We start from the raw sequence: 19,047 nt of genomic DNA, 5'->3' as shown, positions 1-19,047 counted from the left end.
AAGGTAGCTCATCCAAATAGTTATTTGTGGTGCCAGTTGGTGGGGTTTGCAATTGGCAAGTAGGTCAAGAATTGTGGGAATGTCTGGGCACATGCACAGTTAGGAGCAAGCACAACTGTAGGAAACAGAGCGATCGCCCCACCTCTGTGGAGCTCTGGGCTCTTGTCTCCCTGCTGGGTAAGCCCTGGCACCCTCCCTGCCATCACTGTGAAGCAGCAGCCGCGGAGGGAGCTGCTTTGAAGGTACTGAGCTTGCTGATGCATGTGGGACACAGACAGCAGAAAAGTGACTGTAGATTTTTACCAGCCTTGTAGGTTTAAACCCCTTGGGTGTTACAGTGAAGACATGAGTACTTGGGGGAAGCATACATTCGAGACATTCAGGGCTATAAATAAAATTCACATCAGACTCAGCACTTGCCTCAATTAAACATTTATGCACTAAAATGCGTGATAAAGTTGGATATGTTGCCAGACTGCCTAGTCTTTGAGATAATCTGGTCTTCCTCAGAATAAATATTCTTGCAATGTTTTGCACACAAACTTAGCAGGCGGGAACTCACTGCTGACCTGGGCAGTAGGTGTGGAAGGTTTTGGTCAGGTTGAATTCTGCTGCTGCTGCTGGCATAGGCTTATTTATGCAAAGCTGAGAGAAGATACAGCTTTCTTATGACACTGAATCATTATGATGTTAAATCACACAAGAAGAAAGTCACTGATTTTACCTAAAATGGCTAGGAAAAATGGCATTTTCTAAAAGGACAGGTCACCCACCTTAACACTGGAGGAGAAGGCCTTCCCAAGCAGAGCCTGGCAGGGTGCTGCTGGCCATGGCAGCCTTCGAGAGCATTCCGCACCCCTGCGGCACGGTGGGGTTTCGTTGGGTGCACGGCCCCCAGCTCCTCTGCCTCCTGCAAAGGGCTTGGCTCATTAGAGCCTCTCATAAGAGTAATTGGGCTCTGGAATAAGCTTATTCACTACTCTGATCCTTCTTAATTGTTGTTTTTGTCTTTTGGAATCCAGACTTTACTAAGAATTCAGCAGCTACCGGTTCAGCTTTGCTTGTGCAGGTTCAGGGTGTGACAGCTCTGGGCTCTGTCCCTTAGCACATGGGCGCCTTCCTCAGATCCCCGCCGGGCTGCACACTCTTTCACACCTCACACCAAATTTTGCCTTTGAAGCAGGAAACCTAGGAAATTATCTTTTTTTTCCTCTGGACACCTAATGGCAACTATAATACAGAAAGAAATAAGAGAAAGTTGAGAAGCAGAAGGAGCTGGGGAGGGGGGAGGCAAGTGTCTGGAGAAGCAGATGGAGTTGGAGGGCGGGGGAAACCCCTGGATCTATCAAATAAATAGAGCAGAAATCTTTCTTGCTTGGCCTTTGTGGTGTTATTATTAGAACAACCACGCCTGAGTGCACTAAAGCCACACAACCTTCAAGCATTCACATCCAGCTCTGCTACGGCAGTTTCCTTTTTATGCTTTGCTAAAGGAGGGAGGGAGAGTGAATGAGAGGATGTAAAGACGAGAAGGGTTTATAAATGATAAACATGATCAACTTCGATAAAACAGCTATTTGGAAACCTTCAAAAATCTTCTCATGAGAACAACCATTAGCGTATGTCTGTTTGACATCGGTTGTCAGGAAACCAGCCAAAGTTAATGGATCCACTGAATGTAATGGAGAATCCATTTAAATGGTCTCTTGTCATTTTGTCATCCCACAAGACAAAAAAAACAATTACTTTAGCTCAAGAATGAAATGAACATGATAGTTTATATGATTCACTTGTATATTCTAAATTGATCAAAGCGCACACTAAAAATATATTAACAATCTATATCTGATGCTTGAAATGCAGCATTTCCTACATCTTTCTCTGGTTCACTGTGGTGCCCAGCTGTTAATAATTTAAAGACTGTGGCTTTACAGTTTCTGTATTGCTTTATTTATTATGCGTATTACGATGATGCTGAGGGGCTACAGCCACGCGCAGGCTCAGCATTGTAAAAACAGCCTGCAGTGTAAAACACCAAGCGAAGGGAAGTGCTGGCTGAAAGAGATACCTTATCCCCCTTTTACAGAACAGAGGCATGGGGGGTATTAAAATTTAACCCAGGCTCGTAGCAGAAGCCTATGGCGAAGCTTTGACTGCACAGGTCCTCCACATCTCAGCCCAGTGGTCTTTGACTGCTGAATTACCCCACCACATTGTTGACTTTTTTGTTTTAGTGGAGGTAAAAGGTTCAGCCCAGTGCAGAAAATCAGACATTCAGTGGTCCTGAAAGCTCACGCTCCACTTCTGCGGTTGCATCCTCTGGCTTCAGCTCCCAGCAATGGTGCTGAGCTCCCAGCAATGGTGCTGAGCTCCCAGGGGCCCAGGCCAGAATAGCGAGGGCCAGGTGAGGTGCCGTTACAGTAGCATGGGCAATGTGCAAAGGACATGGAAGAATATGTGTAAAGGACAATGTGCAAGGAATGAAATGGAAGTGGGTCCCTCTTTTGGCAGGCAATCACATCTGGTAGTCCCCTTCAGAAAGGGTGCAGGCTCTCTCATTTACCAGTTAGCTTTTTCTCTCTCTTTCCCTTTCCAGGAGGCTTTTCCAGAGCTTTGCTGCTCAGAGGTTGGGCTGCCATTCTTCAAACATCCAGCCTAATTGCATTCATGGCGGGTTTATACTTACTTGTCCTTGGGCCAGTATTGTCCTCTACCCTACCCGGCACTTCTCCCTCCCCCTGAGCTTCTCCCCTAGTGCAGGCTGAGAACATTCATCCCCGTGTGGCTTTTTTGCCAGCTCTTTTAGTTTCTATTCTGGACTGCTTAGAAAATCCACTCCAGCTTTTGAGTATTTTAAAGGACTCTTCAGTTCAGTGCATATTGTGCAATATTTCTACTTTCTTGGTGTCAGTGGGGCATATTCCCTGGCACAGCAAAGCAGAGTTCCCTCAGGGAAAGGTGAGAAGATAGGGATGTGGCAATGGCTGAGGCGGTGGCACAGGGTACTGTAAGCTTAGTGCCCTATCATTTGAAGATAAGCAACGTATTTTTGCTCTGTTTTTCTTCTGGTACAGCACTATGCACAGCTCTGTCAGGTTTGCTGGCTATGGGAGACTTGTTGGATGGCTGAGAGGTTATGTCATTTTATCTGTGAACAGCAATGTGTGTCTACAACAGCAAGCATGTAGCAGAGTTTTATTAGCTTGGTTTCATTTTTAAGTCTCACACAAAGTATATTAACGCAACTCCTACTCTTCTTATTTGTAAAACGCTGCTGCCAAAGCCAGGGGAGCTTTCTACAAGTTAAATTTTGCAGCAAAACCTACTCTAGTCTAATGAAATGTCTGAACATTTCATAAGTAGGTAAAACTTTCCACTCACTTATTGAGATCTGTCACAGACAACTACTAGAGCTTCAGTCTAGACAGTTTTTTTTCTGGGAGTAGGAAGGAACTGCTTGTGCCTGCTGTTTTATTAGCCTCCAGGGTACAATTTGTGATCATGAATATCACATATCCTCAGCGATATTAAGAATGGGTGGGGTATCCTTACTATCACTTACAAATTTTTGTCCTGAGATGAGCTTTCCAAGAAGGCAGTGCAGCTCAGAACAGGATCGGGTCAAGTTGCTTTGTGTTTCGGTACCTTGTCTGTAAGAGAAACATAGTGCTTCCTTACCCTCAAGGGGTAAAGGGAATACAAAATTAGCTCATGCTAGTGGAATATTTACCTACTGCAGTGGTGACAGACAGACAGGCCATCAAAAGCTCTGCTTGCAATTTGGCAACATTCGTTATTACAATGTCAGTAATTTAATTAGTAAATCCTCTTGATGAAAAAACAGCTACAGGTTGCCATCATTCATCCTACAAACCTTCCCACTGTCAATCATTTTTTTCTCACCTTGGTGCCGTCCCTTGCACTGACACCATGGACAGTTGCACGGAGCAGCACTGCAAACGTACTGTAAACTGAGTGAAACCCCACCTGCAAAAATCCACTGAGAAGCAAAGCAAGGCTGCCTGCTGGACACAGAGTTCCAGGTCCCTTTGATGGTGCTGAAGCTCTGAGAACCTGAACTTCAGCAGGTCTAGCACCATATTTACACCTCCACTTCCATCATGACAGCCACAAAGTTTTGTGAACTGGGGTTTTTTTCTTATCAAAGAAACTGATAAAGTCTGTCAGCATCCCACATGTGGCAGTATAGTTCCTAGGTTTCTGTTTTTGCATCTGCTCCCTCTTCTTCTTCTTCTCCTACTGTACTTTCCCAGTTACTTTCTCTATAAAAAGCACAGGGGTGCCTTCAGCCTGAGTGAATGTTGTTTTCCATTAAAGAAAGCAACAAAACCAGAAAGAGCAAAGCATCTCCACCAGAGAGCAGCTCTCTGACATGCTGCACTGACTCCCCCTCAAAAAAGGGCAACTGCTTCTGCAGGTCAGAGAGTGCAAAAGCACGGGAAGGAGATCAGAGCCCCGAAATGTGCTAGTTCCTTGGCTGGGGACAGCACACTGCAGTGAATGTCCTGCCGCAACCCCCTTCCTCTGGCTTGGCCTCCCCCTCGGCAGCGCATCCCTTCTCCTTCTCTCGTGGAAGCAGCAAGAGCCCTAGAGCCTGCCAGCAAGGGCCGGGGGCTGTGCTCGCCTGGAGTGGTAAAAACAATGTCGGGGGGGGCCTGGCCACAAAATACCCATAGTCTCAGTGGGCAAGATGGAGGCTGGAGAAGGGGGCTGGCACGCAGGCCGAGTCGCTAAGGCAGGGTTACAAACCCCTGGTGGTATTCTCCGTGGGAGAGGGCTCTGGCCATCAGTCTTGTGTGGGACTGCATTGAGATGGAAGCTGCCTCTGCTCCGCTTGTGGCAGCTCCTGTGGGCTCCCGCTGGCCGGGAGAGATGAGGCCAAAGGACAGGAGCCAAAGGTCAGTGGGGTACCAACCTGAGGCGCGGTGGCCATTTGGTTCCTTGCGGGGAAGGGGACCCCGGGACATACCGCCACCACCCTTCCTCCCATGTGTGAGGGAGCACGCCTGCCTCGCACAGCTCTGTCCTGTAAGCAAACAGCTGGAGCAGCTCCTTGGCGTTACAAGGGGAGACGACTGGAGAGACTGTATCGATGCCTGTGGAAGAAGGAGCAAGCCCAGTGCTATAGCTGAGCATGTGCCACGTGCTCTGCTGTGTTACACGGGGTGCTGAGCACCGATGGGACAAGCCTGCTCTGTGCAGCTGGCCAGGGCAGAGCACTGGCATCCCCCACAGCCCCCCTCTCCTGCTTTGGCCCTTGGAAAGCCAGCTGCTGTGTATGCTGAGGCTGGGTACGCCTCTCCCGAGTCCCAGCGCTCCAGAGAAATTCTCTCAAACCTTTAGTGGACTTGGTTCATGTAACTTTCAGAGGCAGACTTCTGGGATTTCTCAGTAGAGGAACTGAAGTGTTCCTGTCCCTCAGAAGTCCCTGTCTGTTAAGGGAACCTCTTCTGATAGGTGACAGTTAGTCACTCAGCAGGGCGGGCAGTTAATCTCAGTCGTTACATGCTGGAAGGCAACAAGCCAGCAACCTGTATCAGAAGCCAGTCGCGCGTAACATGATGTAGTGACAGAGCATACTGGCAGCAGAATGGGTAAATGGAAGACCCATTCCTCCCTCTGCCCTTACTCGAAATGTCACTGTGGGAACGTTGTGTAGCTTCTTTCATTTTCATTTTGCTTTCTATAAAATTACTATCCCTTTAGTCCATGTATTTAACACTGATGTAATATCATTGCACTTGATTGCCTACATAGAGGCATTTGCAATCTGGCAAAAGGGCATTGTCTAAATGCTACGTGGTATAATGTGGTGTGGAGTCACAAAGAAGATAATGGTTGCTGTTATTTGGTGGGAGGAGAGGTGCTGTAACATCCCTAGTGCTTGTTCTTAGCAATGCTGTTACAAGCGAGAGCCTTTGCTTTTCAGCTGCATTGATGTAAGAGAGGCTAGGAGTCTTACCTTGCACTGTGGTTTTATCCTACAGCTGTCTCCAACCTGGATGCAGAGAGCAAACTGAGTGTCTATTACCGAGCACCTTGGCATCAGCAAAGAAACATCTTCCTCCCCTCCACCAGACCACCTTGCGTGGAGGAGCTGCACCACCACGCCAAGCAGCACCTGCGAGCCTTGCACAGAGGTAGGTGCTTGCACACTCTCCAGCTCCAGCTCTGCCTCCACACAGGTGACACCTCTCCATGGTCCCCTCCAGGCAACAGCAGGGTGCTTAGGCACAGGCACAGGGCTGTGGGCACTGGTCTTCCACTGGGACTTAGGTACTCAGGCTAAGAAATAAAGTTTAAGATATAATTCTAGCAGTAGATTGTGCCCTTTTCAGCTTGTTTATGATTACTAGACTAGGGCTGAAAAGGCCTTTTTACTTTTCCATGTTACATTCTTTGTTTATATGTTTTTCTATTAAAGTAGATACGTCTGAATTGCATGAGCAAATCTGTGCACTAACCCCAAAAGGATGGAGGCACTGAGTTTTTCAGCAAGTCCATCTTGTCTTCCTCCACTGAACACGTTAATCAATGCCTCAGCTCCAGGACAAATAAGATTTAACTTCTCAAGGACTGAAAGTGGAGCCCAGTGGTATTACAGAGTCTCTACAGAAACTGAAATATCTGCTCAGGGTTTCCAAGCATGATGCTAGAGAAGATCTGCATCCTTCAAGGGTGGCAGCTGAAAGCCAGGTGATGCCCCAGACAGTTTGGAATGGTCAGGCAGATGTCCCCTCCTCAGGCCAGGGAACGAACACCTCCTGACATCACCTAACAAGCTGATGACCTGTAGTCTCAAAACTGAATCATGCAACACAGGGAGGAAGCGGGAACAATCAAGATCATAACCAGGCTCCTGGATCCCTGCCATAAAGGGAATTTACTAGGTGCAAATGTCTGGATGGTCCTACCAGACCACACTACAGGGAAGGCAAAAGATGGGCAAAGGTCAGTTTTTACTGGGAACCTAACCAAGGGAAAATTCTTACCAGGAGGCAAGGAGAAGTAGGCAAACAAGCTTGTCTGTCTTCTGTGCCATAATGAAGGAGAAAATCCGTGCAGGTCACCCTTAAAATGTTCAGCAGCAGCCTCCTGTGTTGGAAGTGTTTTGCACCAACAGCTATCATTACCTTGCTCATTTATTATTGTTATCAAGTTATAATAATAATCAATTACACGGATCTGCAGAGCATCTGTTAGCTGGATAAGATGTTGCAATTAATTACTGCATTTGACCCTCTCTGCAGATTTTAGTTCAGGAGCACACTGTGGGTGCCGTATGTCTTCACAGCACTGCAAAGAATGATACAGCTAAATTGCAATCACAGTAGTGCCGGAGTAGAGCAGAAGCTGGCTTTTCTGCTCTTAGCAGCTCTGCTTTGCAATTGTCCCAGGACCAGGCTGATCTCTGCCTGCCATCTTGTGGGCAGGAGAAATCCTGACAGCAAATGCCTCATCATTTTAAAGTTTTAAATCTCAGTTTTGGCAATTTCCTATCCTCTGTGTTTAATGGCAGCTGTGCAGGTTCAGCAGGCAGCTTTTCATGTGCTGCTTCATTTTATTTTCCAAATAACTGCATATACTGGAATGAAATTATAATCTGAAATTTACTCTAAGCATGTTTGTTGTGTCTCAACTCTTTCTTCTATCAGAATTTCACTATCTCTTTATCTGTTTAACCAGGAGTAATTAAAACTAAACATTAGATCAGAAAACAGCTATGCTAGCAGCAGACATTGTTGACTGAAATGTAGACATGTGCATTAGGTGAATCCATCATCACCTTCCAGCAGCACTCCACGCGAACAGTAGTTATCTGAAAGCCACCTAAAATTAGAGACGGGAAGTCCATGAGCATTCTCTCATTCACTTGGAAGGTTTCAGAGACTTGGGACTGATGCTGGAAGAGTACTGAATATTGTGAGCCTATAGTGAAGGAAGACTCCTATGGGCCTGGGATGGAGAGATCTTAACTGTTTCAGATGATCTCCCCCATGCTGAGACACAGAGCTGCCACTGCAACAACCTTCAAAATGTCTAGCTGGTGCTCAGGACCTGGCACTGCCATGAAGCCAGGGAAGGAAATGCTACCTGGGGCTGTGTTTCCTTCTTTCCCCTCAAGAGAGGTATATTTTATATGGGTAGAGTGCAGGTGTTATGCATCTCGACATCTCAAGGCCACAGGAGCTGCAGGTCCCCGTTGGGAATCAGGCCTTAGGTCCCAAGCACCTAGAAGGCAGCTCCTTTTGTCACTTGGGATAAAGGGTAGAAATCCCATTTGGGAAGAATTCAGCTTCAGTGCACACACTGGGGTGTGTTCTGTGAACATTGCTCTTCCAGGGGCTGGGATGTCTAGTAAGTGCTTGTCCTCTTCAGTTGCAACAGGGATCGTAGGTACCTGTCAGTGGGGAAGAGGAGGACCTTCACTTCTGGAGTCCTGTTTGTGTCTGTGTTGTTTTGTTAATAGAGATATTGATATGTTTTTAACACTCTGAAAGACTCGTGTCTTCTTTCTCATCCAAAACAGAACATCGAAGCCGAGGTGATAACAGAGAGCAAAAAGCCCAAGGCCCCATCACTGTGGTGGCTCCCCCCTTTCCTCCCTTCCCTGCAATCTGCAGTCAAAAGAGGCAAGCGATAAAGGACTGGCACTTGCTACCAGTAAGTCTTTCACTACAGCTATCACACATGAACACATTATTAGCACTGTGGGAACTAAATGCAGCAATGCTTCGCCAGTGTTGCATCCCCCTCCACCGCCAGGTACAACACAGCTGACCGTAAAGACTGTCAGCAGCGTAGCTCAGGTTGCAGCTTCCAGCAGCCAGCCCCAGGGTTGACATTTCCATTAAGAAACCTCTTATTTTTAACCTGTGGCCAGCGCACATCCACACTCATTCACACACTCCTCCGCAGTCCTTCACATTCTCCGCTCCTGCTTTAGGACCCTCCTGTAATTTCAGAAAGCGCTGTAATTTCAGCCCTGGTATTAGCATTGCCAGGAGCCAAGAACTCAAGGCCTCTGAGTGCTGGCTTGGGGCTTATGTGTGTGCAGATAGGCTCAGCAGCACTTCTCCAGCTACAAGGAGCTACACTTTCCACGTATGTATGGGCAATGGTCCTCTTCTGCAGTGTCCACCTCCATGCAGTTTTTTCAGGTGCTTCGTGTCTCACACGTGTCCTTGTACCCAGCCAGGCAGGAATTCCAGCTGAAGATCTGGAACTGTATGTCTGTGCTGACTTGCCACTGCTGCACTAATTTGAAATCAAATTAGTGTTGACAGTAAGGTATTTATCATCGTTAAAGGAAATGCACCAGATCCACAAGTTTAACCCCAACTGGGTCTATATTTTCTACTGGTTTCAGCACCTCTGTGGCTCTGGGTGTTTGACCCATGCAAGTACCATAGTAGCTACATTCTGCCCTGTGCCAAGAGCCATTGCATTCCTCAAACCAGTTTAAACTTTACAGGTCAGATCTGGATTTGACTTTTAAGTGATGCATGTCTAATTCCAGCCCTCAGTGCAAGGATAGATCTCTCCTGCATCTGCAGGTACAGGGACATTGGCATCTACAGAGATGCTACACTACAGATGTGGTAAGTGTGTAGCTACTGAATCATCACTTACTTACCTTAAAAAACCAAGCACATTCATCTTAATCCATTATATTAACCGTATGGAAATAGTATAATGGTAAAGGAATCACAGTGTAAAGCACCTGTCCACGGAACAAAACATCAGCTAGCCAGTCCATAGAAAGAGTTGTTTCTCATTTGGAAGCATGAAGTGCATGATAAGGTTTTGATTAGTTTGACTGTTCTGGCTTTTTGGCTGCTTATCTGGATAATTTTGAGGAAAGCATCACCATCACTGAAGGCTTTGAACTAGTTAAACCTGCAGGCCATAGTTATGATTCAACTGAAGGAAGGCATCCTGGTGTTACAGGACAGCATAGAAAATTGTTGAAGACAGAAAGAAGAAGGTTTACCTGTTTCTCCTTTATAAGTCATCATCAAAGTTAGTGCTGTTGTAGGGTCATTGAAAGGTAAAGGAGAGGTGACCCCATGTTACGGATCAGAACTAGTTACAGCTAATAGTTTGAGCAATATGTTGAACATCAAGCTCTCAATATCAGATGGGGAACAAGGCATGTCTTGAAATTGCACACTCAGTGGCGAAAGGCCTGAATCTTTACTGTGTTTTGAAAACAACCAGTGCATTTTAGACATTACTTCCATCTGTGGAACACAAAATAAATGATGAGCAACCCTCTGAGTCCTGTATTAACAAAATCAAGTCATGCTGAATCCAGATGTCTTGGCTTTATCAGCAAGTCCACCTTTTTCTTTTCAAGAGGGAAAATATTAAACTCTGTGCCCACCCATACTGGATTTTTTTTTGGAAGCTGACCAGGTTCAGTATTCCCTAAGGAGGAGCAGACAAGAGCTGCTTGGAGGCTGTCGTCCTATCAATTTCAAGGCATCTGGCAATGCTGTGCTTTGGTAATTGCAAATACGCTGAGGCCAGAGTACTTCAAAGTGCCTTGACCCATTTCTGAGAGAACTCCTTGTTTGTGGGGCAACCCTGAAAATTAGAGAGAACAAAGCGAGATGAAGCTGCACATGAATGCTCTGTCTGGCAGAAGGTTAATCAGAGATTTTTACAAGACACTGCAACAATGAATAGCTAATTGATATTGTGCCAGCCTTCATGACTTAATGATATTATTACAAGAGAAAGTTGAGAATGCTGTTACTGGCTAGCTTGCCCTTTTTGGCATAAGCTTTTTGACATCTGCAGATGCCCGTCTTCTTCAGGGACTGTCATTAATGTTTGATTTCAGTCTGATTCCAGTTGATTGTATCATCTATTCTCCAGTGAACTAAAGATGTTGAACCCCACAAGAATTTTTATTCATGGCACAGCAGGCTATGGCTTATTCCACTTTTCTGATGCATTGGAAAGGTGCTCATGAAAGCAACGCTAAACAACAATAAAAGCCCCTTTCTATGTTTCTTATGAATTAGGAAAGGGATTGTTTCTTTTAATTTAGGAAAGGGATCAATGGGAAGATGGGACGTTTTTAGGAGTTACAGGATCTGACTTTTCCAAACTGACCGTCTAAGTTAAATGTATGCATTAAGGTACTGAAATAAGTGCTTTGATTTTGAAAAATGTTCAGATTACCACTGTGAGACCTGTGAGAACTGTCACTACCGAAAGCTACTGAAAAACAGGTCATCTATGTCTGAGACCAGCTGAGACTTCCACATTTGTAACTTTTGCCTTCTGTTTTTATTGCTACCAATTAAGTGGCTATCAGCTTTTCCAAAGATCTTGTATATTGTGTAGTAAACCTAGAGAAAATCAGCCACAACAGATGAAGATTTACTTTTAAGCCTGACTGTCTTTACAGGGAGGAAGATGCTGAAGTCCCACAAATTCCAAGAAAGACCAAATGAATTCAAGTCCAAAGCGACTAATGCCAGTGTAAATGGGTCTGGAGGGATGTTTTGGACTGTTCCATCACAAGATCATTTTGTCAAGTTCAAGAAGTAGAGAACTAGAAATTATGTAGGATCTTTTGTGTCCCGGGCAAGAGAAGTTTGGCATTAGCTTTATAGTCTATTCTTGTCACAGGAACTGCCCTGATTTGTCTGATGAAATGTCCACATAGCCCAGAGGCCAGAAGGGGAACCCTCAGGAAAGAATGTAAGAACAGGGCACAGTTTATGCCATTTATTGTCCCATGATTTATCCTTCCAGTTTCATACAGAAATTGGTTACAGACCTCTTGAGCCAGAGATCAAACACAGAATAACAGCCACCAAGGAACCTCTCTGTGTTGATTTTAAGACTTGTTTGATGATTTTTTAGCAAATTTACACCTTTGGCCTCAACACCTTCCTGTGGCAATGACTTTAACAATATGTATCAAAAAGTATCTTTTGGTTTTTTCAAACCTGATGCCTCATAATTCATTGCATCCCTTCTAGTTCTTGGACTGTGAGAAACAGTAAGGATTGCTTCCTCATTCCCTTTCTCCGTGCCCCTCCTGATTTTGCAGACATGATTTTACTTTCCTATCCATCCTAGTCATTCATTTTTAAAGCTGAAAAACTCTAGCATACTTAGTCTCTCTTTACACAGAAGAACTGTACAACCAAACACATTTATAAGTATCATTCATTCAGGCATTTTTGCCAACAAAGAAAAAAACCAAAACAAACCAAAACAAAAATAATCCAAGGAGAGTATGAGGAAGTTATGGACTTGCTGAAATGACAGAAATATTCCTTACACATGTTCCCATGACAACCCTGCCTGTAGCACTGCTGAGGCCAGTCTCTGAGTGCAAAGATGCTGTGTCATTCCAACTGCATTTCAGCCTTCTCTTTCATTTTCTCTGCATTTTTTCTTTCTTCGGTTTCCCCAAGTCCAGCCAGCCAGGCTCTGAAATCTCAGTGTTCAAGTTCAGAATGTCATGGGACCACGCTTTCTCAACCTCCTCGTGGACAGCCGTTATAATAAAACAAGGGAGATTGAGCAAGGAACTCAGTATTTGGAAATTCACACTCACAACCGCACAAAGTATAATAAGTTGCACTTAATTATTATTTAAGGAGAAATCTAAGGGACAAGAAGCAGCAGATTGTTTTCCAGCCAGGGTTTGCTTCTCCCCGAGACCTCAGCTAGAGCAAATGTGAAGGGAAAATAATGCATCAGGTAATTTTATAATTTTATTCCAGCTCCCTGCCATTTCAAAAATATTCCCTATGGTTTGCTCTGGGTTGTTTTGTCCAGCAAAGGGAAGCACGACTGAATGTACTAACTTTCACACAGTTTTTTTCTGAAGGCAAACAAAGCCTCAGTAAAAAATAACTGAATGAAGGACCAGGCACAAGTTGGGTTATGTACCTTCTGTGTGCAAATCCTGCCTGTAGCTGTTAGAAATGAAACCTACCTGGCATTATTCATCAGCATGTATAGCACTATCTGTGCAACGAGCCTAATACCTACTAGCCTGTATTGTGGGATGATTATTTTGTACCTTCATCTGCTGGAATGCCATGTGTGGTATGACTTCTGTCAGAAAACACATCTTATTTTTGCCTTTACCTTGTCAAAACATTGGAACAGCACATTAATCGTTAAAGGATTGTCAGTACTTTAACAGATCACATCTGTGATTCTCCAAAAGAAAAGAAAACTCCCACAAGCAGATGAAACAAAAACTTGAAGAGAATGAAACATATGGAAATACAAATGTTGGGAGCAGGTAGGTGAGCAGGGTTGTGTTTTGCCGCAGAAATAACATGGTCAGAAATATTCCTGTTATTTTCTCTTTAGTGTCAGTTGACAGTGTAAGAAAGCTGCTGTATAGGTACAAATGTTAATTTCTAATTAAGTAGTCAACTGTGCTCTGAAAAGACTGGAAGTCTGCTAACCTTTTATTAGTATTTTTTTTCCTTTTACCAGACCTTTAATTTTTCCAGCATGTAAATCAATACCATTTTCCCTAACTCCTGTGAGTTAATGAAGCAGCAGGCTCTCCGTTTTACAGGGCAGAGAAAGGGACAGTTCACCTAGGGCTGCAGAAGGAGTCAGTACTCGACTCATGTGAACACGGGATTAAACACTAGCTCACATTTAACTCTACATGTTACCTTTCCAGTACATGAATGATTGCTTCCAAACAAGAAGTCAGGATACACTGTTAATAAGTACATATTATTTTTCTGTTCATGTAGAGTGAAAGAATCCTTGTGTATGTTCTGTTAGCTGCTGGAAATGGACCAGGCATGAAGCTTACGGATGCTGAAGTTACGTGCTGATGCTCTGTTTGGATGAATCACTCATGTTATTCATAAGGTCATTCTGGGAAGGAAATTTCCCCCACCTGGTGCTATAGAAGCCTGAAGTCTGAAACAATATTGATCCCTTACGCTTTTTATAAGCTGCAACTTTTAGGTGGCAGGAGTCAAAATTAATCCTCTGGAGAATAGCGCTGTGCAGCTAGCTGCCTCCTGCCCTCACCAAGGCTGTGTTGGCACTGCCAGCACCAGCCCTGTGCTGCTGGGGGTTGTGATGCAGACACCAAGATTTCCGAGACATAGCAAGGTAACACCTTGCCTACGTGGTCAAACACAAATGAGGGGGAAGGAATCAACTCAGCCGTGCCTAAATTTGAGAAATATTTTGAGGATAAAGAGCATTTTAAAAAAATGCTCTTGATGAGGCTTTAGTATTCTCAAGACATCTCTAATTACATGAAGAAAAATTAGTTCTTTATTCTTGGGTTTATGTTTTCCCTCTCGCCTTTGCACTGTGTTCAATACGCCCTGTGCACTAACTTTGAAATCCCGGTATCTCCTGTAATGCTATCACTATAGGTAAGGCAGGCTACATACATGATTTAATGCAAATGATGCTTCTTGCACTAGTTTTCTCTTGTATTGTTAAGAGCCTGAACAACAGTGGCATCTCAAAGCTTTGGGTGATGGAAAACAGAAGAGGGGCTGAAGTGGCATTTTTATCCTGTTATGGGGCCATTCATTTCCTCCTCTGGATCCCAGCTCTGGGACAATAAATAGGGCAGGCCCATAAATTGCCAGGCTGGCAAGTTTGTTGACTGCTATATTGCTTCTTTATCACTGCGCTGATGAGGTTTAAGATTTTCGTTCATTGAAAGGGTGAATCGTATGTCCTGACTTAGGTACTTGCAAGTGACACTAGGCTCTTCCTAAAATCAGGCTGGGGAGAGTGTTCAGGGATGGTTCATCTCACCCCAAGTTAGCTGCTGAAGGAAGGTGAGCTGAATTGCTCTGTGGCAACGCTGTTTCTCTGTAGGGGAACCCTTGCTGACTAGTTCAGACTTGGGCATCTGACTTTTCTGTTGTAGTGCACAGAAACCAGAGACTTTCACATTGAGGAGATGTGGGGCACTGAGACATCAGTTCACGCACATATGCAACCAAGATTTGTACTGCAAAGCGGTTTCGTGAGCACAGTGGCACCTCTGCAAGTGAAGTGGATGGGATAGCTCAGCAAATAAAGATGCGCACATATGTCAGAATAAATCCCTATTCAGGCAATTACGCACCAGTTTAGTTTCAAAGCAAACTTAGCCCAATAAAGAAAAATTCCTATTTAAAGTATTCTGGCTTTGTATTTAACAGATTGATTATCGCTGTTGCTGTTTGCCAAGCACACCCACACAAAAGAAATTAACTTTGAAAACTGCCTAACTGCAGATTTGCCCATCAGACCAGAACAGCCTCGGGTACATAATAATAATTTCTTGCTTAATTACGTGTTTACTCAGGACATTTAGAGATATTCTGGTTTTCTGAGTGAATGAGAACGCTGGAAGAGCAGCAGCTCTCTCCCTTCCCCAGCGTGGAGATGTCAAAACGCTGAGGCTGCTGCTATATCCCAGCATGCCTCGGCTGCCTGGCAGCGGGCACCATGCAGGAGCAGGCAGTAGGTGACCTTGGGACTCCTTGGTGAGGTGGCAGTGGCACCATCTTTCTAAAGGAGCGCTGATGTGACAGCAGGAGCTGAAATGTTGCTGGTCACCGTTTTTGTCCTACCTCTTCCTGGTAGGAACCTAGAAAATTTGTCCTGCCATGCTTAAACAGGGACCTGAGACTTCAGCACATCAAATGATGTCTGTGGGTGCACGTAACCAGAGAGGTGTTTTCTCAGAGGCGTCAGGCAGGGCAGTGCACGGGGGAGGTAGGAAAGCCCTACACCAACAGGACAGACCGATGGGTAGCCAGACCTTGCTTGTGTTGTCTGTAGCCCACACTACTCTCTCCTAGGCTAAAGTCGAGGTCCTGCTGTTCCTCCTGGGGAGGTTTGCCCCTTAGTGGCTTGTGCACGTAGCTGTGCTGGGAGCTGAGGCTGGGAGGTCCCTCCCGTCCTCTTCTCCTTGTGTGCTGACTAGGACCATGATAGGACTCTGTGGGACATTGCAAAGATTTTCATATCCTGAACTTGTCAGCAGCATTTGTCTCGTCATGCCCCAACCCTCCCCAGAGATCTGCCCAGTACCTTCCATGAGGAAGCAGAATTTTGGTTCGTATCCTGATTTTGATAACTGCAGTCAATCTGCTCAGAGCAGGTGACTGGAAACTCAGCCCAAGGACCAAGGGTGAAATCATCCTTGGGTATCTGAACAGTAGACTGAACTGGTTGATGTATTTAGCATCTCCGCAGCCTTTGTTACAAGAATAGAGGTGTTTCTCCTGTGATAAGGACCTTTCCCAGCTTGGGAGAACTGGTTTTGCACTGACCTCAGTAGAAACTAACTTACTGGAAATGTTGACTCCAAACAGTCCTCTTCTGATTTCCTGCCTTGGTTCTCCAGTAAGGCTCACGGGCAGCTCATCTGGAGGATTCCTGTGGTTTTAGTCCTGCACATGGGACCAAGGCAAAGCAGAAGGTGTTGCTTATCTAGGAAGAGAGTAGGAAAAGATGGGGAATTAGGCTTTTTGAGACTCCCCACAGCTTTATTCTTTTTTTTTTTTTTTGAGAAGAGACCATATGATGCGAAGTCTTGCAAACTGAGGGCTTGTGGTTCATCCATCACAGCGGTGTTCATAATGATTGGAAGGAAAAATGTTTATAGGATTATTTGGCGGATCTTCCAACCACTGCAGGGGGAGATAATGACCCCCACTGAGAAACGTGTGCTAGAGCTTTCCAGTGTGATCAACAGGCCTGGTTTGTTTATCTCCTTTTTTGTTTTATTTCCTATTTTAAAAGAAGTAATACTTCACTCCTTGGTTTTGCAAACAAGGCGTAGCAATAAACCAGCGTTTCTGCTAGAAGAGGATTTGGGAGGTGCCAGGGATTCAGCAAGACCCAAGTCACTGTGGCTATCCCTGTTTGTCCTTTCAAGTACTATAAAAAGTGACAAAAAGCCAATTGGCTGTTGTCACTCCGACACAACCTTAGAGATGTAATGATAACATCAGAAAACCTTAGCAATCAATGTATTTGATAAATCACCCTCAGGACCAGCATTATGTATGTCCATTGCTTAAATACCTCATGCAAAAAATTTCCCTTATGTTATGAAATAGTTTAGTTACAATGTAATTGGATACATACCTTGCGCTGCTTCAGCTTCAGGCAGTACACAGTTTGAGTTACCAAATCAGTACAATACCAGTCAATACAATGCAACTGGGACAATTTAGGCATGTCTGTACAAGAGGGTTGAACCAATTTCACTGCAGTTTTGTCTAATCTGAGTAAGCAAAATCAGCAGAGACTTCACAGGCATTCAAACCACTCTGTGGGCACAGTTTCTTGAGCTGCATTTTGTAGAGAAGTAGTCCGTTCTGGGACACAAACCCATCAGTAGGAAACAAGGTGAAAATCTCAGTTTGTTTTGCCTCTGATGCTGATTTATCCAGACAAAAATGATGTGTTTTTACTGGAAACATTTTGTGTATGTTTTTATTTTTAATTAAATTTAATTTTAATTTATTTTTTTTTTTACATTTCACATTTATAGTTTAACAGCACTCGTTCGCCCTCCCCAGTTGAGTGTTGCCACATGACCCCCTGGAGTAGAAAGGTACTGGAAAAACAAGCAATCCTCAATTAACAGCCCTGTCTCACTCTTCTCCCTTCCAGATCCTCCTAACCCTTCCTCTTGCTTGCTTTTCACTTGCTAACTTTACTGTGCTAAAAGCCTTTTCTGTTTTTCTTATGTCAGTAAGACACGATAATAACTTCTGTTTTCTTCCCCTCTTTCATTCTTCACCTTGGATGGGTTTCAGGAGCTCGTGGCCACAAGGCCACCTCTTCCTATCGCCTCCTTTAAAAGGCCTGAACTGGGACAGACCCGCTAGCGCTAGCGATTGCATTTCATTCTCCTGCAATGTTTTTGCCAAGCGGCCCCTTTTCTTCTTCTTTTTTTTGTTTTTTCTAAATGGTAAGAAATTGTCCAGGCAATGCCAGCATGCCAGCAGGTATTTATTCTATGGCCATTTGGTGATGCCACTGTTTGGAGAGGAGGAGCTCTGGCAGCCAGGGTCACTTCGCCTGCTTTGTCCAGCACTTCATTGTCATCCAGGGGAGGAATCGGAAACAAATGCAGCTTCTCTCTGTGTGTGTGTGTGTGTGTGTGTGTGTGTGTGTGTCCATGTGTCCATGTGTGTGTGCAAGGGTTGGTTTTTTTTGCATGCATGCATCAAACTGTTGGAGGGGGAGTTACCTAGGAAACAAAGTCTTTTGTGCTTGAAGTTTATATGAGCTATTCACGTCTGCCGGGGATCAGCACAAAAGCTGCAGGCAGAAAGAAGGCTGCGATGTTTGACTGAAATCCTGCGTGGGAAAAGGGGGTTTTCTGTGGGCGGGAGGAGGAGGAAGCGTGCGTTGTCTCGGGTCTGGGGGTGCTGTGGGAGGTGACACTGGCGAGGTAAGTAAGTGCCCTCCAACAGTTTAAATAGTAGCTGCTGAGTTAAGGTCTTAAATGTTTTGGGGGCCGGGGCATAAATGCTGTTTTGTAAGCCTGAGACAGTTAATTCCCCTGGGATTTGTGACGAGCCTGGGTGGAGGAACAGCAGAAGTACAATGGCAGCCCGGGCGTGATCCTGCGGTGTTCAACGCCTGCCTGCTCAACGCCCTGCCAAGGAGCAGGAGAGCAATATTTTATCTTCACGGTGCTTGCTACCGAAACTAAAACTGGCAAATGAAGTGTAAACAGCAGGCGGGGTGGGGTGGGGGGTGGGGGGGGAGGGCTTGTAGTTAAGCAGTTGGGAATTCAGGACTGAAGAGGAAAGCCGGCCTGAAAGGGATTGCAATTCATTTTTAAAAACCAAGAGGCAGATGAATGTCCTGGGCTGGTTGAAGAGTTGTCACAGCTTATAGAAGAATGTATTAATGGAAAAAGGGAGGGAAATTAGGCAGAAAAAGGTAAGTGTTTCTCCCCTCCGTCCCTTCCAAACAAGACAGGAACTTTTTTTTCAAAAGAACCCCCAAACCCGAGGTGGTAGCCAGCAC

General features: G+C 45.0%; 1 protein-coding gene across 4 annotated transcripts in view; it reads left to right on the top strand.

The window, feature by feature from the left end:
- Nucleotides 1-19,047, top strand: part of NHS (NHS actin remodeling regulator) — a 261,767-nt gene that overhangs the window by 228,516 nt on the left and 14,204 nt on the right. For 2 of the 4 annotated variants that reach the window (XM_056328514.1, XM_056328512.1), the window contains exons 2-4: nt 6,009-6,161; nt 8,552-8,685; nt 17,555-17,617. In XM_056328514.1, coding sequence (XP_056184489.1) covers nt 6,009-6,161; nt 8,552-8,685; nt 17,555-17,617 — 350 coding nt within the window. Of the gene's footprint in view, nt 1-6,008; nt 6,162-8,551; nt 8,686-17,554; nt 17,618-18,783; nt 18,961-19,047 lie in introns of those variants that run through there. The other 2 variants (XM_056328513.1, XM_056328515.1) reach the window with 2 other exon arrangements.

This window comes from Falco biarmicus, chromosome 2 (assembly GCF_023638135.1).
Source record: "Falco biarmicus isolate bFalBia1 chromosome 2, bFalBia1.pri, whole genome shotgun sequence".
NCBI classification, from domain to species: domain Eukaryota; kingdom Metazoa; phylum Chordata; class Aves; order Falconiformes; family Falconidae; genus Falco; species Falco biarmicus.
Note: the sequence above shows the minus strand (reverse complement) of the source record. Positions and strands in the feature narration are given on the sequence as shown.